Source organism: Phocoena sinus, chromosome 20, assembly GCF_008692025.1.
Source record: "Phocoena sinus isolate mPhoSin1 chromosome 20, mPhoSin1.pri, whole genome shotgun sequence".
NCBI lineage: Eukaryota > Metazoa > Chordata > Mammalia > Artiodactyla > Phocoenidae > Phocoena > Phocoena sinus.
The window spans coordinates 7,331,586-7,353,417 of NC_045782.1; the positions used below are offsets into that span (position 1 = coordinate 7,331,586).

A 21,832-nucleotide genomic window follows, 5' to 3' on the forward strand; every position below is an offset into this window, starting at 1 on the left:
CACTTTACCACCACCTTTTACTAAAAGTCTTTTTACAGCAGTACGTCTTACCACATACATCCTGTCTAATAAGAAAAAATTACAAGGCACACCAAAAGGCAAAAAAACATAATTTGAGGAGACAGAGCAAGCATCAGATCCAGACATGCCAGGGATGTTGGAATTATCAGACCAGGAATTTAAAACAATGATTAACATGCTCAGGATTCTAATAGATAAAGTAGATAGCATTGAAGAACAGATGGGCAATAGAAGCAGAGAGGAGGAGCCAAAAAGAAATGCTAGAGGTCAGAAACACTGTAACAGAAATGAAGAATGCCTTTGATGGCCTTATTAGACTAGACATGGTTGAGGAAAGAATCTCTGAGCTTGAGGGTATCTCAATAGAAACCTCAAAAAGTGAAAAGCAATAAGAACAAAGATTGATATAAAACAGAACAAAATATCCAAGAACATTGGGACAACTGCAAAAGGTGTAGTAGACGTGTAATGTGAATACCAGAAGGAGAAAAGAGAGGAAAAAGCAGAAAAAATATTTGAAACAATGGCTGAGAATTTCCCCCAGGTTAATGGCAGACACCAAACCACAGAGTTAGGAAGCTCAGAGAACACCAAGCAGGATAAATACCCAAACATTTACACCTAGGCATGTCATTTTCAAAGTACAGAAAATCACAAAGATAAATCCAAAAGAATCTAGAAGTAAAACAACACAAAACAAAAAAGAACCCCTCACTTCTAGAAGAACAAATGTAAAGATGACATCTGACTTCTCAGAAACCATGCAAGCAAGAAAGTGGAGTGCAATCTTTAAAGTGTTGCCGAAAAAAACCCTCCAAAACAATCTCATCAATCTAGAATTCTGTACCTTGTGAAATTATCCCTCAAAACTGAAGGAGAAATACTTTCTTAGGCAAATGAAAATTGAGGAAATTTGCCAGTAGACCTGCCTTGCAAAAATGGTTTAAAGGTTATTTAGAGAGAAGGAAAATAATATAGATTAGAAACTTTCTACATAGAAGAGCATGAAGAAGGAATGAAGTGATAAGAAAAAAAGTCATTGCCATACTCAAGGTCATCTAGGTTCTCTCCTATGTGATCTTCTAGTAATTTTATAGCTTTGTTTTACTTTTAGATTTATGATTATTTTGAATTTTTGTCAAGAATGTAGGGTCTAGATTCATTTTTTCACACGTGAATGTCCAGTTGTTCAGCAACATTTGTTGAAAGACTGTCTTTACTTTGTTGTGTTTTCTTGGCTGTTTTATCAAAGATTGTTGACTGTATTTATAAGGGTCTGTTTCTCGGTTCTCTGTTCTGTTCCATTGACCAGTACCACACTGTTTTGATTACTATAGCTTTATAGTAAATCTTGAAGTTGAATAGTGTCAGTCTTCTAACTTTGTTTTTCTCCTTCAATATTGTGTAAGCTCTTCTGGGTCTTTTGCCTCTCCATGTAAATTTTAGGATCAGTTTGTTGATATATACAAAATAACTTGCTGGGATTTTGATTGAAATTGTGTTGAGTCTATAGATCAAGTTGGGAAGAACTGATACCTTGACAATATTGAGTCTTTCTATGTATGAATATGGAATATTTCTCCATTTATCTAGTTCTTTGCTTCCATTCATCAGTTTTGTAGTTTTTTTTATTTAGATCTTGTACATATTTTGTTTGATTTATACCTAAGTATTTCACTTTTGGGGGTGCTAATGTAAGTTGTATTGTGTTTTTAATTTCAAATTCCACCCATTCGTTGCTGGTATGTAGGGAAGTGATTGACTTTTGTATATTAACCTTGTATCCTGCAACCTTGCTATAATGACTTTTTAGTTCCTGGAGACTTTTTGTCAGTTCTTTTGGATTTTTTACTTAGGTGCTCATATAACCTGCAAATGAAGTTTTCTTTTCTTCCCAATCTGTATGCCTTTTCTTTTCGGATTGCATTAGCGAGAACTTCTAGTACAAGGCTGGAAAGAAGTGGCGAGAAGGGACATCCTTGTCTTTTACCTGACCTCAGTGGGAAAGCTTTGAGTTTCACATCATTAAGTATGTTGTTAGCTGTGGGGGTTTTTGTTTTTGTTTTTTTTTGGCTGCATTGATCTTCGTTGCTGTGATCGGGCTTTCTCTAGTTGTGGCGAGTCGGGGCTACTCTTCGTTGCAGTACGTGGGCTTCTCATTGCGGTGGCTCCTCTTGTTGCAGAGCATAGGCTCTAGGCATGTGGGCTTCAGTAGTTGTGGCACGAGGGCTCAGTAGTCATGGCTCACAGGTTCTAGAGCGCAGGCTCAGTAGTTGTGGTGCATGGGCTTAGTTGCTCCACTGCGTGTGAGATCTTCCCGGACCAGGGCTCGAACCCATGTCCCCTGCATTGGTAGGCAGATTCTTAACCACTGTGCCACCAGGGAAGTCCAACTGTGGGGGTTTTGTAGGTATAAAGTTGAGGAGCTTCCTCTCTATTCCTAGTTTACTGAGAGTTTTTTTTTTTTTTTTTTTTTTTTCCCACGTTGCCTTCTCCCCCCTACTGAGAGTTTTTATTAGTAAGGGACGTTGGATTTTGTCTGATATGTTTTCTGCATCTGGTGATATGATCATGTGATTTTTCTCGTTTATCCTGAAATCCTATGTGTTGGTCCATGGTTCCACCCATTAGCTGTTTGTAAACAATACATCCGTGTCCTAAAAAGCACCATATGTCATAGCTGATTGTTGATGGGGAAACTCTTTGATGTGGTACAATTTTGATGAGATGATTTTGGAGACATGAGGATGCCCTAATGACACGGATTTGTCATGGTTGCAGCATTTGAACTTGTTGTATAAAAAGGAAATCTCTAGGTCTATAACCTGGCAATGTTTTATAACCCTGTATATTAAAGATGGCTTTCTCATAAAATCCAGAACCACACAGCCCTATGGTCAAACATTTGTGATGTTTGTGCCTCGGCTTTTAAAGGTGCTGTGATGGACGGTTGGCATGCCAGGGTTCGAGAAGAGTGGATGGTTTGAACTGCTTGCATATACCTGTGCAAAATCAACTGGCTGCCTCTGTTCCTATTTTACTGTAAATTTTATGGTACTGTTCCTGTTGCATTCTCCAGGGAGCTTCTCTGTAGACAAACACCCCCCCACACACCGCCCCCGCAAGTGGTGGAGATGCTGGTGTCTGAGTTTCCTGGTGTATCCAGGAAATCGTTTTAAATCAACTATACTCCAATAGAAATTAATTTTTAAAAGTTGCCAGAAATGAAAAAGTGGACATCACTGCTTTTATGATGATGTGTCTCTGCTTGCTTTTTCATTTCTGATTGTAGTTGTTTGTGTCCTTTCCTTTTTTTCATAGTTGGCCTGACCAGGGGCTTATTGAACGTGTTGATCTTTTCAGAGAACCAGCTTTGGTTTCACTTGATTTTTTTCTCTCTTGATTTCCTGTTTTCAGTGTCATTGATTTCTGCTCTAATTCTTAATATTTCTTTCCTTCTGCTTATTTTGGATTTAATTTGCTCTTCTTTTTCTAGTTTCCTGAGGTGGGAACTTAGACTATTGATCTTAGATCTCTCTTCTTGTCTAATATATGCATTTGCTGCTATAAATTCTCCTCTATGCACTGCTTTTGTTGTATCATAAATTTTGATAAGTTGTGTTTTCATTTTCATTTAGTTCAAAATATTTTTAAAGTTCTTTTGAGACTTCTTTGATCATGTGTTATTTAGAAATATGTTGTTTAATGTCTACGTATCTGGGGATTTTCCAGCTATCTTTCTGATGTTGATTTCTAGTTCAATTCCATTGTATTCCGAGAGCAGAACTGTGTGATTTCTGTTCTTTTAAATTTATGAAGGTATGTTTTATGGCCAAGAATGTGGTCTATCTTGGTGAATGTTCCATGTGAGCTTGAGAAAAATGTGTATTCTGCTGTTGTTGGATAAAACAGTCTGTAGATGTCCATTACATCAGCTGATTGATAGTGGTGTTGAGTGTAACTATGCCTGCTAGATCTGTCCATCTCTGATAGAGGGGTGTAGAAGTCTCCAACTATGATGGTGGATTTCTCTCTTCCTCCTTGCATCTCTATCAGTTTTTCGTCTCACGTAGTTTGCTCTGTTAGGTGCATACACATTAAGGATTGTTATGTCATTTTGGAGAATTGACCCCCTTATCATTACGTAATATTCTTTAACCCTGATAACTTTACTTGCTTTGAAGTCTGCTCTGTCTGAAATTAATATGGCAACTCCTGCTTTCTTTTGATGACTGTTAGTATGGGTTATCTTTCTCCATCTATTTACTTTTATTTTTTTAATAGTTAGGAGATTTTATTCTAATAGCTGTAATCACAGTGCTTGTTTGTCAAAACGAAAACTGAAAACAAGTATACAAAACAGTTGATTACTAATTGTGTATTGAAAGCAAGTAAGAGGTTCTGCAACATCAAAGTAGAGCGGTTCTGAGGTTTTCCCCAAGGTAAAGGTTAACAGCTCCAACTTCTTTAGTGTTTATCAGAATACAAAAGAAAAAAGTAGAGGTTATTTTCGATGGCAAATCTGACCCTTGCAGGCTGAGGGAGTGAAAGCACATGTAGACAGGGGCTCCGAGGGTCTGGGGTTCAAGGATGACCACCTGCGCTCATGCTGGTGGGACCCCAGAGAGCCCGGAGCAGGCAAGCAAGGAGACGGCAGGGCTCCTGCTCCAACCAGAGCGTTTCAGCCAAAGTGCCCATGCTGACCCAAGAAAGGCTGGGGTTCCTCCAAGGGGTCTGAGAGAAGTGGCTGCAGCCTCCAGCCCATCTCCTGGGCGGCCATGTAAACACAAACGCTATGTGGTGTGGGATGACCTGAGACGGAGAGAATCACAGGGACCTTACTGTGACCATGCAGCATGGATCATGGCTGGCTCTGTCCCATTTCACATGCCCAACAGGAGATAGACCACCAGTGGACTGGACTCAGGCCATTACTACAGAACTTACACTAGGCACATTTCTCCCTTCTGTGTGTTCAAGTGTTCTCCTTATCTTGTAACTATTTTTTAAAAATGCACCGTGTTTGGGTTAAAAACCAACCACCAAAATGGATCTCAACACAGATCTAAAGCCCAAGAGGAGGAGCGTCCGGCTCATCTGGAACAGCAACCCCTGGATGACCCGTGTGCCTAAAATTCCTTCTCAGTACTAAACAGTGGGTTGATTTTCTTTTTACAGTTAAAAAAAAAAAAAAAAAAACTGAGTAATATTGCATAGGAGTACCAGAAACTGCCTCATTGCAGACAAAAGCTATTTAGATTAAATGAAAACCCAGTTGCAGGCAGCGTCTGCACATGTACAGTGCGGTGAAGCACACCATGACCGACCAGCATGGAGACAGCTTCTGGCCCTCACACCCCAGGGGCACATTTGCCACATGAGAGTAAAGCGAGGGTAGGAGGAGGGGAGTGAATGGGGAGGAGAGAGGAGTACAGCTCACTTCTGGTTCTGGAGGTGATTGGACAGCCAGTCCAGTCCCTCATAGAGCCCGTCCCCACTGATGGCACAGGTGGCCTGAATGTACCAGTTCCTGTGCCTCAGAGTGTAGACCCAGCTTGTCCGTGACCTCAGCTGCGTTCGTGGCATTGGGGAGGTCCTGTTTTTTAGCCAACACGAGCAGAACAGTGTCCCTGAGCTCGTCTTCTGCCAGCATCCTCATAAGCTCCTCTCGGGCCTCATTCACACGCTCCCTGTCTTTGCTATCAACCACAAAGGTGAGACCTTGTGTGTTCTGGAAGCAGTGGCACACAGAGGCTGGATCTTGTCCTGGCTGCTCACGTCCCACACAGTGAAGCTGATGTGCTTGTATTCCACGGTTTCCACATTGAAGCCTGTAGTGGGAATGGTGGTCACGATTTCACCCAGCTTCACTTTGTACAGGATGGTGGTCTTTCCCGCAGCATCTAGGCCCACCATGAGAATGGGCGTTTCTTTTTTTGCCAGAAAGGCCCTTGAAGAGGTTTGCAAAGATATGCCCTGTGCTGTAGACTGGTGGGAGCAACACTGGGCACAGAAGCCCTTGGCGGCCGTGGCGCAGATGCTGCTCGAAGGCAGGCGTTGGTTTCGCTCCCACTCCGTCCATTTACTTTTAATCCATATATTTCTTCATATTTAAAGTGAGGTTCTTATAGACCACCTATAGTTGACTCTTGTTTTTTGATCCACTCTGACCGTCTTTGTCTTTTAATTGGTGTGTTTTTACTTCTTCATTTCAATCTGGATGTCTTTTTTCTTTCTTGCCTTATTACACTTGCTACATCCTCCAGGACAATGTAGGAATTATGAGAGCAGACATCCTTGCCTTGTTTCTAATCTTATGGAGGAAGAAGTATTCATTTGAAAGCCAGATGTGAGTTTTTCTTTGTTCAGTTACTAGATATTTCTTTCTAAAAATATTCTTGAGATTTTTTTTTTTTTTTTTTTGCTGGGATGCAGTTATTTGGGTCTTGCTTTGTCAGGTGGACCAGAGCAGTGTTTACTTTAGAGTAAGGGTCAGCAAACCATGACCTATGGGCCACATCTGGCCCACCACCTGTTTTTGTATGGTCTGCAAGGTAAAAAATGGCTTTTCCATTTTTAAATGGTTGAAAAGAGTCAAAGAATATTTCATGACTTGGAAAGACTGTATAATATTCAAAGTTTAGTGTCCATAAATAAAGTTTTATGGGGAAACAACCATGCTCATTTATTAGTTATGGATGCTTTCCTGTGACAATGGCAGGGTTGGGTAGCTGCCCTGGAGACCATATGAACCAGAAAGCCCAAAGTATTTGCTCTCTGGCCCTTGATAGAAAATGTTTGCAGACTCCAGTCAAGAGGTGATTTCCCTCACTCCTGTGCTAGAGCCATTCTGCATACCCTCTCTGATGCCCTTTGAATTATGAGGTGACCTGGTGGGTAGGGATAGGAATTACGTGTGCAATTCCTGTGAGCTCAGAGAGTTATTCCTTCTAAGGCTTTCAGGTGGTTCTTTCCCCAGCCTTAACTTCCTCACACATCTGCCCTGATCAACACTCACCTGAGGTCTCAGGGTGGACCCTGTGCAAATCTCCAGCATTTTCTCTCTGTGCAGCTCTCTGGTACTGTGGCCTCCGTACTGTAGCCACCTGGACCTGTTTTTTGGATTCTTAATTCGGGGAGACTGCTGGGCTCTATCTGGGATCTGCCTTCCCCACACCATAGCCTGGGAACTCTCAAGGCGATGGTGTGGGGGACAGAGAGCTCCTCTCATCTGTTTCCCATGTCTCGGGGACCACTGTCCTTTATTTCCTCATGTCTGCATCTTGAAACTGTTGTTTTGTGTATTTTGCCTGTGGTTTTGTGTTTTGTTCTCCAGTTGTTTGGGGCCAGAAGTAAATCAGTCAGTCCCTCTTGGCCAGAAGCAGAAATCTAACTCTGTTTTGAACTCCCTTTTAACAGTGAAAGTATCTAGTGAATGAAGCACTGTTCCTCCCATGTCACTCTAACTCTTACCTATTTCACCCGTTTTCGGAAGTAAAGTGAAGAAATTAAGAACAAGGCCGATTTTACTTTTCAGGATTCATGGTTCCTGAAATGAACGTCTTACTAGCCAGTACTGATGAATTTTCTGGGCATGGTTGCTTTGTACCAAGAAAAACTTTTCAGTCAGGAAAAGTATCCCTGCCCCCGAGGAGGTGCCTCATTCAGAGATTGCTGTGGGCTAGGTGTGAGAGGACGCCGCGTGCAAGTGTTTGTATTGCCTCCAAAACCGAGAGCACCCTTACTGAGATGCCCACCCTTTGGAAGCCAGCTGGCTTTTGGGGTTTGGTGGGGGGGGGAGTAAAGGAATGGAGGGAGAGAAGCAGCATATATTATAGGTCAGGATGTTTCTCTACTCTTCCCTTTGTGTTTTGAAATGCTCTATCCCCCCCCCCCCCTTCCTTGATTTCCTAGCAAGCTGTTTTTCAGGGATAAACACAAAAATGGAAGTCATCTTTACATGAAACCCTCATTAGTCTTTTCTCTGCCCCAGGAACCTTGGTGATGCGCTGAGGTTACCATGGCTCTGCTTCCTGGCCAGGTCCCGCACTGGAAAAAAAATACACAACCACAAAGCGTCGCTTCTGACTTCCTTTTGCCCGTGGAATCTGTTAGCCTTTCTGTACTTTCGTTGACCTTTAGAAAATACTTGGAAAATCATCCTGAATAAGATTTTTTTGGTAGACCTTAGACTCGAGGCAATGAATGCCTTCCTTCCCTGACCCGGAAGCTAGGCCTCGTTACAGCCAGTTAGCCGGCCTCAGCTTCTGTGCTGCCTAAGCCATAATTTGAGGCGCGAATGGACGTTCAGCAGGAGATGGGTGAGGTGATGACAGTAACTGGATCACCTCAAAAATCCCTGTGAGAGGGACTTCCCTGGCGGTCCAGGGGTGAGGACCTGGTGCTTCCACTGCTGGGGCCTGGGGTTCAATCCCTGGTCGGGGAACTAAGATCCTATAAGCTATGCGTAGCGGCCAAAAAAAAATTCCTGTGCTAAAACAAGGGAAGGTGCTTTTTTGGTCAGTACAGACCCGTTTCTGAGTCAGCTGGCGGGTGGCAAACATTGGAGAATTGTTCTACCTCTCCCCGGGAGGTCCCTGTTGCTCGGGCTTCTTAATTAGTTCCAACTATTCTTACCGTAGTCTATAGACGTTCTTTCTAGATTCTAGCAGAAAGTGTGCATTCGTTCTGGGTTTCTGTGTTCTTAGGTCTCTTAGTATTTTCATAGAAATAGCGGTGGGGAAGGTGGCCGGCCGGGCTGCGTCGTACCCTGGCACATCTAAGCAGCTCATCTTTGAACACTTGCAATCATAACCTCACAGATTTTTCAAGATAACCTTTCTTGCAGCTGTCACCTAGAGCAACATTCCTTCCCCCCCGCCACCCCGAGCTTAAAAACATCTGTTCCTAGAACTTGCTCTAAGAGTCTTTCCAATGTAGTGATTATCTTTACCCAGCTTGACCTCGTCTACTTCCCCTTCTTCAAGGAGAGCTCCTATATATCACATGTGGGAATTTCCATCCCTCCTCTCTGGGCACTGGACAACACAGCATCAGCTACTTTTTCTATTACCTAAACTCAGCTGTCTAGTATTAACGAGAAGTCCTTCCATATATATGTAGCAGAGACTGTATTTCTTCGTTCTACAGACCTAGAGGATCTTTCTGTGGTCATTCCTTCGTTTAAACACCTTTATTAAATACTTGTTCTGTACCACCAGTTGCACTCTGAACCAGTTGGGCAAAACCATAGGAAAAGAAGACACAGCCCCAGCCCTTGGGGCTCTTGTCATGTGCTCAGTCGGGGGCCTGAGGTTGCAGTTCTTAAGAATGTTCCTTGGTTTTATTTACTTGTTAAAATGTTGGTAACTTGTTGCTTTTGACAGTTTCAAACATGAAAGTGGAGAAAGTAAGATAATGATTCTGTCTTACCCATCACTTGTTTCAGCAATTATCAACCCATAGCCCATCTCATTTCATCTATATGTCTACCCACCTACCAATCCCTGGATTGTTTTTGAAGCAAATCCTAGACATTGTACAATCTCACTGGTGAATATTCCAGAATATAACTCTAAAGCATGTCTGCAAAAGATAAGGACTGTTTTTAAAAAACAAAAACATAACCACCATGCATTATTACCCTTTATAAGTTAACAATTCTTAATCTGAACACCGACTGGATATTTGATTTCCCTGATTGTCCCATGATGGGCTTTTTTCCAGGTTGTTCAATTCAGGATCTCAATATGGTCTGTACATTGCAACTAATTGTTGTGTCCCTTAAGTTTCTTTCTTTTTTTTTTTTTTTTTTTTTTTGCGGTACGTGGGCCTCTCACTGCTGTGGCCTCTCCCGTTGCGGAGCACAGGCTCCGGGCGCGCAGGCTCAGCGGCCATGGCTCACGGGCCGAGCCGCTCCGCGGCATGTGGGATCTTCCCGGACCGGGGCACGAACCCATGTCCCCTGCATCGGCTGGCGGACTCTCAACCACTGCGCCACCAGGGAAGCCCCCCTTAAGTTTCTTTAGTAGGTAGGTGCCTTTGCCAACTTTTTTTTTCTTTGCTGTTTCTTTGTTGACAAAACAAGGGTATTTGCCTTATAGTTTCCCACTATCTAGATTTGCTGTTTGTATCCACACACATTGTTTAATGTGTCCCTCTGTCCCACATATTTTCTGTAAATTGGTAGTTAGATTTAGTGGCTTGATCAGAATGACGTCTGTTACTTTGGACAAGAATACATTATGATGACAGTCCCTTTATTTTAAATCTACAGCCACCAGATTGTCCTCCCACAATTACATGGTATTTAGTTAGAAGATGGTTTTTCTGCATGTCTTAAGATAGGAAGTAGTCAAACACCTAACTATTCTGAAGCAATTGTTCAAAAAATGTTTGTATTGGTTTTCTACTGCTGCTATAATAAATTAGCACAGACTTAGGGACTTAAAATACAAGTTTATTATCTTATAGTTCTGTAGCTCAGAAATTCCGTACAGATGCTACTGGGCTACGATCAAGCTGTTGACAGGGCTGGGTTCTCTTCTGGAGGCTCCAGGGGGAGGATTCATTCCCTTGCCTTTTCCAGCTTTTAGAGGCTACCCACATCTCTTGACTCCTGGACACCTTCTTTAGTCTTCAGTGCCAGCAAGTTTCATCTCTCTGACCCTTCTTCATGCCTCCCTCTGACCACAGCTGGGAAAGATTCTCTGTTTTTAAGGACTCGTGATTAAACTGGGCCCACCTGGATAATCCAGAGTCCTCTCCCATCTCCAATTCCTTCCCCTTAATCACATCTGCAGGGTTTCTTTTGCCATGTAAGGTCATATATTCACAGGTTCCCGGGATTGGGATGTGGACATCTTTAGGGGCCGTTATTCTATGTAGCGCAGTGGTCATCCGGTTTTTAAAGTCAATACCATTATAAAATTGAAGAATGATTAATAGAGTATGGTATGTTGCAGATGATCTGTTGTGATATCATAATGATCTAGGGTATCGATAAGGTAGGATAGATTATAGTAATGAGCTGTGATTACAACATCGTAGTAGTTTTACATGGTTCTGGGTGGCTCTCTGCATGGGTCTTGATAATCGTTGATATTTTTGCACGTAGCAGCATTTTATTTGGTTCACTGGCTCTAAGATGACCACACTGCCTCCCCTTAGAAATGCTGCTTTAAGACTTGTAGAAGCTCAGAAAATGGTACAAATGAACTTATTTACAAAACAAATAGTCACAGATAACAAACTGTAACAAATTTATGGTTACCAAGGGGGAAAGGGAGCGATAAATTGGGAGACTGGGATTGACCTATACACACTACTGTATATAAAATAGCTAGCTAATAACAACCTACTGTATGGCAAAGGGAACTCTACTCAATACTCTGTAATGACCTATATGGGAAAAATCTAAAAAGGGGCTTCCCTGGTGGCACAGTGGTTGAGAAGTCTGCCTGCCGATGCAGGGGACACGGGTTCGTGCCCCGGTCCGGGAAGATCCCACATGCCGCGGAGCAGCTGGGCCTGTGAGCCATGGCTGCTTAGCCTGCGCGTCCGGAGCCTGCGCTCCGCAACGGGAGAGGCCACAACAGGGAGAGGCCTGCATACCGCAAAAAAAAAAAAAAAAAATTCTAGAAAGGAGTAGATATATGTATATGCATAACTGATTCACTTTGCTGTACAACAAAAACTAAACATTATAAATCAACTATACTGCAATAAAAATTTAAAGACTTGTAGAAGCTCAAGTCATCAATATTATTACATACACAGCATCTCTGTTATCTGGACCTTCTGTGTTTCTGAATTATAGGATGAAAATTTATTGTAGCACTTAAACATAGTGAGGAGGTAGTAAGTTCTTATAGAAATGATTTGAGTAGAGCAGAATGTTTAGCCCTCTTTCTGTTTTGCATTAGCAAGATAACCTTTAGGTAGTAAGGCAGATAATGAGTCAAGGTTAAGTGAAGAGTGTAGCATAGGTAGTTTTTCATTCATAATCTATGTCTATACTAGGTAAAGCAACTTCAGGACCTTAATGATTTTTTTCCTAATTGAAAACCATAGAGGAATCTCCTTTTCTCTTTTCATATTGTTTTACCTTTTAATTCGCATTGACACTTGACCCTCAGTTCTACAATATATATAGTTTATTTGGGGGATGCATTTGGAATTTTACTGTAACATCGGTCATCCTATAGCAGCACTAGGTTGATGATAGATTTTTCTTGGAGGCCATCCAAGAGGTTGTTACTGAAGACCAAAAGGACCTCATTATAAAGCGATTTTGCTATAAAATGGTCCCTTGGAATGATCCCTAGAGACAGCAGGTCATTTGTACAGTTAAAAGAGCATGTAGTGTCAAAAATCGTTACTAAGGGGTCCTTACCGCACACCATTAGTTTAAATAAATTCCAGATGAATTAACAAGTTGTGTAATGGCTTAATTCCATAAAAAGACCAGGAAAAACTATATAAGGAGATGTTAATGTGATCCGGGGCAAGAAGACCTTTATGATTTCTGCTTTTGTAGATAGCCCTTCATGTGAAACAGACATTTAGAAAAAAAAAAAACCCATCAACAAGTGGAGCCACGAATGGCATGTTACCCTCACCCAGCAGAGTGCTTGGTGGAAAGAGTTGTTAGACTCAGCCTTGGAATGTTCTTTCCTATGCACCTGCAAGCAAAGGGAAAAAGTATTTATAAAGAGATTGGGACTGTCTAGAGTTTAAAAAAAAATTTTTTTTAATGATCTTGAGTAACTTGAGTTCTTTTCTCTTTAAATTTTCAAAAATTTAGAAAGGTAACACATTTTTTAAAAGCAAAAATGCTATTTTACTATACATTGTTTTGTATTCTGCTTTTTTTAAAAACCCAATAACATCATGAACTTCTTTTGAAATCAAAATATACCTGTACAGTATCACTTTTCACGGCCATATAGTGTTTCACTCTACGGCTGTACTCTGTGTTTGCTTGTTTGTTTTGGCCTCACTGCATGGCTTAGTGGGATATTAGTTCCCCGATCAATGATTGAACCCAGGCCCCCCGGCAGTGGAAGCACGGAGTCCTAACCACTGGACTGCCAGGGAAGTCCCTATACTCTGTTTTTAAACAAATCCCTGTGTTTGGGCATTAGGTTGTTTCTAATTTTTCACTATTATAAGTGTATCCATCTGGGTCCAATCAGGAGAAAGAAATTTGAACATGGAAAATGTAGTGTACGGAATTACTAACTATAACGGGGTTAGAGTAATGAGGGGTTAGCCAGCAGGAAGTAAAGAGACAGAAATAGCAGGTAGAAGGTGTAGTCACTCCCCTGTGGAGACAGAGCGCCCACAGCAGTACCCCCAGGGTTGAGGTGCAGATCAGGTAGAAGAGGGCACAGCTGGGGTTCACTGGATTTCAGAGAAGTCGCTGTGGTGCCGAGCTGGCGGCACTGCCTGGAGATCGGTCCTTAGGGTACTAGGGAATACGGTGCACAGGGAGGCGTCTAACTGGAGGCACTCTATTCCAAAACTGCCCAAGGAGGGGGTGTGTTGGGAGACGTTGCTGGCCTTGGTGTGCTGCTGGCCACTTCACACCAAAGGAGCTGCCAGCATGGCAGGAGTCTGTCAGGAGAGCACTGGAGCCAGGAAGCAAAACCCGTTTCCCCTGCAGTATCTCTGCAGTCTCCTCCACCGCCAAAGCTGGCAAAGGAAAAATTATTTAAAGGACCCAGATCCATTTTCACAGAGCAGTCAAAAAAGGGTGAACCTGGAGCTGAGAGACGATAAATTGAAAAGCGGCAAAGGAAGCAGTGTTTCAAGGAGTATCCTTGTATATACGTCATGGCGTGCCATCCAGATGTTTTGTTGCACACATTTCCTAGACATAGAATTGATCAAGAGGTAGGCACGATTTGCTCTCCAGAAAGATGTGCTAACTATTCTCCTGTGATTTAGCACTTAGAGCTTCTTCACACTTTACTTAACCCTTGGTGTTAGCATTCTTCTTGATGCTTACAAATCTGATAAGTCAGGAAAAAAACACCTCAGTATTGTTTTTTGTTGATATTTTTAAAAAATTAGCGATGTCAGAGCTTTTTCCTTTTTTATTCTTTTGGGCGTTTCCTATCTATATCCTTCGCCCATTTAAAAAATTGGAAGATTGTCTTATTGATTTGTACATGCTCTTTATGTATCAAGTATCAGAATGTTTAACCGGTTATATAGTCAAATCTTATATTCATTTGTAATGTTTAAAATGTAATTCATCTGGAAATCATTTTAGTTTAAGGTCTGAGGGTTATAAGTGTTTAACTTTTTAATTTTGTTCCAATAATGTTAACTATTTTCTCTTTTTCTGACTGATTTCAAATGTTACTTTGATCATATATTGAATTGTGTCTATTTCTAGACTTTAAATTGTTTTCCTTTGGTTTTTGGTGAGTTAATTGTCTCGCTTTTTCTTTCAGAACAGGACGCAGGCCTTGATGCCCTTTCCTCCATCATAAGTCGCCAGAAACAAATGGGGCAGGAAATTGGGAATGAACTGAACGAACACAATGGTAAGAACACGTCTGAAATTGACCAGATTTGCCATTTAATATAAATGCTGAAGCCTTTTGTCTAACTGTTGAATGATTTTAATATTACAAAACACCTGAAGTAGTTGAACAACAGTGGATTTTTTTTTTTTTTTTTTTTGCGGTACGCGGGCCTCTCACTGTTGTGGCCCCTCCCGTTGCGGAGCACAGGCTCCGGACGCGCAGGCTCAGCGGCCATGGCTCACGGGCCCAGCCGCTCCGCGGCATGTGGGATCTTTCCAGACCGGGGCACGAACCCGTGTCCCCTGCATCGGCAGGCGGACTCTCAACCACTGCGCCACCGGGGGAGCCCAACAGTGGATTTTTACATCGATGGTTTAATGCAATTGAGGGTGGTTTGTGGCACATTTAGATTGTAGTTACTAAACACTAGGAAAAGAAATTCGGTTAAAAGATGTCCAGTTTTCTGTAGCTGCTTTTAAACATGCTTTGTTTTGTGATCTGTTTATCCTGTGGGCTCTCCTTATGTGGTCACGGGGTGAAGTGGCTCAGTGCGTCGTACACCAGTGCGGAGGCAGGGCACACTGAGTTGTCCTCTACACATCGGGGTGGGGGTGGGGGGCGTTGGCTCCTCTTCTGTCATAAATACCAGGCTGCAGGGCAAAAAAAATACTTGAAGATTTTTTAATTCAGGGCTTGATGTGACAAACCTGGCTGGAGAAAGATTAGTTTGCAAACCCACAAGCAGGATGGCTTGGGAGAGACAGCGCTTTTAGTCAGGAGCCAACCCAGAAGGCTCTTGTGCTTGAGGTATGCGGTTGAGGGTGCAGGGGCATGAATGGAAGATGCAGCAGTAGGAGTGGAAAAGAGCGGATGGAGGCAGGGGACTGATGGTGCTTTTATCGCATGGACCCTGTCAGGGGAATGGGGGAGAGGGGGGTCGCTGGTTTGTGAGTGGAGGTCCTAAGTCCGGTTTGGACCCGTCCAACGGGAGATGCCAGTGAGGAATCTGAGTCACAGCGTCGAGTGGGCAGTGGGAGATAAGGTACTAGAGCTCGGCGAGAGGACAGGACCAAAGGGAAGAGATGTGAGCAGCTTCAGCAGCGAGGTGCTGGGTGGGAGCAGAAGAATAGTTGAGTTTCAGCGAGGCAAGCGTTTATCGAAGGCCCCTGCTAGGTGCTAAGCCCTTTAATCTGTGCCGTTTCATTTAATCAGCGCATAGCACTGTGAAGGTGATGTTATTGCTGTTTGTCAGAGGTGAAGCCCAGAGTGGCTGAGGGACCCCGTAAAGTCACCTAAGTTGTAAGCGATAGAAATGAAATTTCACACTAGCTTCCTCTCTAAGGAAGACAAAATGGGGAGAGAAAAGTAAAAAGTAAAAGGTTTCAGCTTGTGGTCATAGTATCATGGAGACTTACGGTGGAACGGCTTTCAAGAAAGGTTACCCTGTATGGGCGAGCATTGGAGCCCTGGGAGCGGGCACGCGTTCGCTCCAAAGCGGGGCTGCACCTGTCCGGTTACACAAGTCCCACTTTTCTTCATCTCTACAAAGGCTGAGTTCATCTGTTGCCACAGTACTATTCCATTCATCTGTCATAAATGAATAAAAAGTTAATTCTATCCATCTGCCATCTGTCATAAATAAATCACCGAAACAAATGGAGAAACCCTCTAGCTTTACCATCCTAATAGAGGTTCTTAATGGTTTAAGGACAGAGAGGAGGACAATTCAGTCCTTTCCTGATGGTGCTGACGTGAATGTACTAATTCATGTACTTGCATCTAACTCAGTTATTGGCCAGTTCCTTCCTTGAAAGACAGTATTCATAAGAAAATTAGCTCTGTAGGAAATCTGCCTGTCAGAGGTATAATTGTTCTTTATCGCAAGGAAATTTAGCCTGTTGAGTGGGTCAGTCTAGAAAGGACGCTAGCCACACACTGGTAGAGCACGTCCATCCTGTGATGTGCTCAGGTAAGCCATGTCTAGTAACCGTGGTCCATGGTCAAGGATGGATGGTGCCTATTTGGTGAGGTGACTTGCTGACTTCCCGGATGAGGTCTCCGTGCATTTTCTGGCATAAGCAATCACACTGCAATCACACTGGCACGTCCTTATCTTGTTCAGTAAGCACCGTACTTTGCTGCGTATTAGAATCACCTGAGGACCTTCTCAGCCTCCAAAGCCCAGGCCATACCTGAGCTGGTTTTCTGTCGTTGCTGTAACGCATTACCACAAACTTAGCGGCTTCAGGCAGTGCAACCCCCTCCTCGTAGTTCTGGAGCTCTGAAGTCGGCTATGGGTCTCACTGGGCTAAAACCAGCTGTTGGAAGGGCTGCATCCCTTTCTGGAGGCTGTGGGGGAGAATTAATTTCCTTGCCTTTTCCAGTGTCTAGAGGCTGCCTGCATTCCTTGGCTTGTGGCCCCCTTCTCCACCTTCAAAGCCAGCAACGGTGGATTGAGTCCTTCTCGCATGGCATCACTCTGACTTCTAGCTTCTGTCTCCCTCTTCCTGTTTTAAGGACCTTTGTGATTATGTCCGGCTCACCCGGATAATCCAGAATAGTGTTCCTATTTAAGGTCAACTGATTTAGCAACCTTAATCCATCTGCAACCTAATGCCCCTTGGCCGTGCAACCTAACATTCTCAGGTTCCGGGATGTAGATGTCTCTGGGGTGGGGGCTGGGGGGCGCTGTTCTGCCCAAGCATCAGTACTTCTTTAAAGCTCCCCAGATGATTTCAGTAGGCTGCCAGGTTTGGGAACCAGTGCCCCTGTTGAATATGCTGAGAATGTATTTAGTACGGTACTGTTCCCTTGCCTCTCGTATGCTCACATGACAGATGGAAAGCCCACCCATGCACAGACCCTTCGCCTGGTTATATAGTACACATCTGCCATCCTAGTCACGGAGACTCTCTCTTCCCATCACACGTTTTACCCCCATCCTTTCCACCTCTTCCTCCGTGCCTCCCCGGCCGTCATCTCCGTTCCAGACCCGGATGCACATATGTGTACATAGACAAACATGAGGTATTTTTCCATGAGTTGCCAAAATTAGCTGGGTTTTCTCTGTGGTGGCCTCCCACTGAGATTGCAGCTATGCTGGTGGTTTTCTGTTGTGCACATTTGCTCCTCAGAAATAGGGCAGAGTCAGCCATTTTCGTTCATAGGAACAGAGAGACTCTCTGAGGATAAAATGATATTCCTGCTAGGACTGTGATCAGCCTTTATTCTTTTGTCAAAGTCAAGAAGGTTGTTATGTCTAGAGGTGTTGAGAACAGGCTTGCAGCCCCATCTGGATTTTTATTGTGACCCGGGTGCGTAATGAGGCGTCTGGGACCCGGGAGAAGGTTTCCACTTCTGGTTGTAAATATCTCTACTTGGTTTATTGACCTACTGAATTATTCTTTTGGTTTTCACTAAAGGAGAGAAACAATAGGCTAAGATACTGGCCAGCCAGGCCATTTTTGGAATCAAGTATCCAGACCTTACTAACAAAATACAGTACATGGTACTGAGAGCGTAACCACAAAGCCGAAGGGTTGAATTATCATCACTGTAGGAATCTTCTCATAGAGAGTTGAAAAGGGCCTGGCCCACACCAGTAATTACCCTGTTCCCATGCCAGTGACCAAGCCTAATGAGGAAGAGGATTGGCAGTTCAGCGAAAAGGCGGGTGATAGGAGACCTGCAGGTCTAGTGGATTTGGGGGCTTGGCAGCTGCTGAAGGTGGGGGGATGCAGGAGAGAGGGGTGGGTGGAGGGCCGAGCCAGGGAGATTGCCCCGTGGGACCACGGTTCACAGTGAACCGTACGGGTGGCTGGGGGCGAAGGGTTCGTGTCAGGCTGACTGCCCAGATGCTGTTCCGAAGTGCAGCTGTGGTACAGTTTTACTGAAAAACCCCTTAAAGTTCCTGCTCAAGGGGACGGGGCCTTTGGAAAGGAACACTAAAACAAGAAGATGAATGGGACTGACTTGACTGAAGTGTAGGTCTTTCTGAGACCCGATTTGGGCGTTGGCCAAGCTGTGAAGCCAGCACCGAGAGGAGCCACGGCGGGCCGGTTCCGAGGGAGGAGACAGCCCCGGGAACAGGCTGCGTCACTAACCTCAGCCAGTGTGTGCTGGTCCTCCTCATTCTTTTTGATGTTCAAATATCCCAAATTCGGCCAGTCCTTTCGACGTTTCTCTGTCAATCTTTAAACCTTTCCTTGCTTTCTGGAAGAATCCGCGGTGACAAGGAAGGCCACTCATCTCTACCGACAGCATAAGTACTGGGACTGAGGAGACCAGGGTGTCCTTTGAAAGAGCTAGACAAAATGATCAAAGATTTCATGTACACATCAGTGAATTACCATTGTAAGGGTCTGTTAGAGCTCCTAGCTGCATTTTCATGTTGAAGACAATGTGGCAGGCTGAGTAATAGCCCCCAAAGATACCCACATCCTGATCTCTGGAATCTGTTTCCTTTTATGACACAAGGGACTTGGCAGGCGTGTTAATCCATTGAGGATCTTGAGACAGAGAGCTTATCCTGGATTATGTGGTTAGGGCCTAAATGTAATCACAGGTGTCCTTCTCAAAGGGGGAGGCCAAGGGACTTCCCTGGCAGTCCAGTGGTTAAGACTGCATTTCCACTGCAGGGGCCGTGGGTTCAATCCCTGGTCCCCACATGCCGCCAGGCGTGGCCCCAAAAAGAAAGAGGCCGAGAGAGAGCTTTGACATGGAAGCGCAGCCATGTGATGACTGAAGCAAGGTGCTGTGATACTGGCTTCAAAGATAGAGGCAGGGATGCAGGGAAGACAGCTCTAGAAGCTAGAAAAGGCCAGGAAATGAACCCTCCCCTAGAGCATCTGGAGGGACACCTTGATTTCAGTTGAGTGAAACTGATTTTGGACTTCTGATCTCCAGAACTATAAGCGAGCCATTGTATATTGTTTCAAGCCACTAAGTGTGTAATCATTTGTTAGAACAGCCACAGGAAACTAACGTAGGTAATCATTGTCTTTTTGTCAGTTGTCGGTGAACTCAGGTTATGTCGGTGAACTCAGGTTAACCCCTCTTATGCTAGAAAACATGTATTGACTCCTTCATGGGACTCCTCTTGAGGAGCTTTCTTTGAAGCCGGCTTCACAGAAGGAAGTTGGCAGTTCTGGGGCCCCAGTCAACCTCTCAAACTGCGTAGCACTTTAATAACAGAATTTAATTGCAGACTTTAGTCTTATACTGGTGAAATGTGTGGGCATTTGGGCGAAAGAATCTTTGTGGAATATCTGGTGTCAGAATTTCCCGGAGTCCAGCAGGCCAGCTGATTTGAGGTAGCCCAGAGAGAAGCAGTTTAAACTTAAAATATGCAACTATTAAAATATAAGGTGTGGTAGAAATAAAAGTGACTAGCATTTGAAATCTGATTTCACAGCACTGCAGAATCTCCTTAGTTAACTTGTGTGAGCAGGAAAATGGTAGTGAGTTGATAAGAAAAACATTGAGCGAAAATGGTGCGGGTGAAACGTGAGCATGGCAGAAAGTTATGAAGGGGGGGGGCACTTGAAATGCCGATAGTCGGGAAGCTCCGCTGTAAGAAGACGACTTGTTCAAGCCAAGGGCGCTGTAGAGTACTTCATTTTGGGCCTTGTCCTGGTTCAGTGCTCTGTGATGTAACACAGGCACCTTCTCCACTTGGCCTTCCTGATGGTGAGATCACATACTGGCCGAGCTCGGGGATCAGAAGATGTGCTGAAACAATGCCTCCCAGCTCTGCCGGTGTGTCAGATGGTGGCTGTGGCGGGGATGATGTCGTCTGATGCTGCACCCCCAGATATTCCAATATGCTTGCCCTCTGGAGGAAGGAAGACAGACAGAAACTGCTTTCCTTTAAAGGAAATGTACAGTGGTTTGAGGTCCAGGGAGTTTGTGGTACTGCTTGGCAAGTGGTAAGTGAGCAGGGCCACACCCCGATCCCACCGCCCAGAGCTCTGTCCCAGGAGAGCTGAGCCTAGGACTTGGAGCGCATGTCTCTGTGCCATCAGGCACTTTACGGACCAAGCAGGCTTTTATGAACTGACGAGCGGGCCTGACCGCGGCCCGCCCCGCCCCCAACTTTGGGATATAGACACATACCTGTCTGGTGGGGAACGGTTTTCTCCAAGTGGCTGTGCTGATCTGGGTTCAGATTTCCTGTACTGAGATTTCATTCGGCTTCTGGGATTCGTGGAGTGGCTTCTCAAGCCTGCATTTCATTCATAAAGAGATCTGTGAGTTCCTTAGTTTCAGAGACTCTTAGGATGGAGAGGAGCTTGTGCGGTCACTCCCCTCCCCCGCCCCCTGCCATCTCTTCATCTTTGGGAAGAACTGCACTCAGGCGCCCCGACCTGCGGCATCTCTGCTGCCCTCTGGTCACTTGGAGGCACTGTAAACCCTCCTGCTGTGCAGAAACAGCGGCAGCCGCAGCCCGTCTGTACACGCTGTGCACGTTTTACTCATTGGCTCCGTATCTTTCCTTTATCTGGATTAAATAATCTTTTGTTCCTAATAAACAGAGGCCTCATTAAGCCTAGTGAGGTCTGTCCCCAAATCCAGAGTAATATTTTTCCTTCCTTATTAGTACATTCTCTTCATTCAGCAAATACCGAGTGCCGACTATATGCTCAGCTCTGTGCTAGAACCCACGTATCAATCAGCTGTGGTGAGACTCGGTTTCTGCCCTCTGTTCTAGAGGGAGAGGCAGACGTTAGACAGCTAAGCGCACAGATGCCCAGTTAGAGACGTACAGGGCACCATTACGACATAGAACAGAGGACCCTGACGTGGATTTAGGATTAGGAAAGCCTTCCCCAAGGACGTGGTCTATGTACTGAGATTTAAAAGACCATTTCTAACGGAGCAGCGTATGGAAAGGAGGGTAACACGGTTGAGAAACGTGGGAGAAGACCACTGATCCCAGAGTCCAGAGAGCCAGGGAGATGAGAACTGTTAGCAGGCTGGAGGGGAAGGTGGGAGTCACTGCGTAGGTGTGACCTTCGACCTATCTATACAGTGACCTAAACATCCATAGGGTTGGTGTCATCCGTTATGTAAAATCACTCAGTTTTCTACTGTATCGATCCTGTAATTTCGTCTGTATAGTTTACTTTTAAAAAGGGAGATGCAGCTCTCTCTATGGTGTGCATTGTCCCGTAGCAGTTAATGCATCTAAACTGAGAGTTTAGCCACTTTTAGGGAGGAGAAGTAAGTACGTTGGCAGTGGGGCGTTTATTCCTTCAGCAGATGCTGACTGAGTA

The 21,832-nt window shown here is 44.2% G+C and overlaps 1 protein-coding gene and 1 pseudogene across 3 annotated transcripts in view; one reads left to right on the top strand and one right to left on the bottom strand.

Annotated features, from left to right (window-relative positions):
* The window catches only part of STX8 (syntaxin 8), a 241,304-nt gene that overhangs the window by 49,274 nt on the left and 170,198 nt on the right, over nucleotides 1-21,832 (top strand). For all 3 annotated transcript variants that reach the window (XM_032617110.1, XM_032617111.1, XM_032617112.1), the window contains exon 6: nucleotides 14,484-14,576. In XM_032617110.1, coding sequence (XP_032473001.1) covers nucleotides 14,484-14,576 — 93 coding nt within the window. The remainder of the gene's footprint in view (nucleotides 1-14,483; nucleotides 14,577-21,832) is intronic.
* On the bottom strand, nucleotides 5,458-6,043 carry LOC116745954 (annotated as a pseudogene).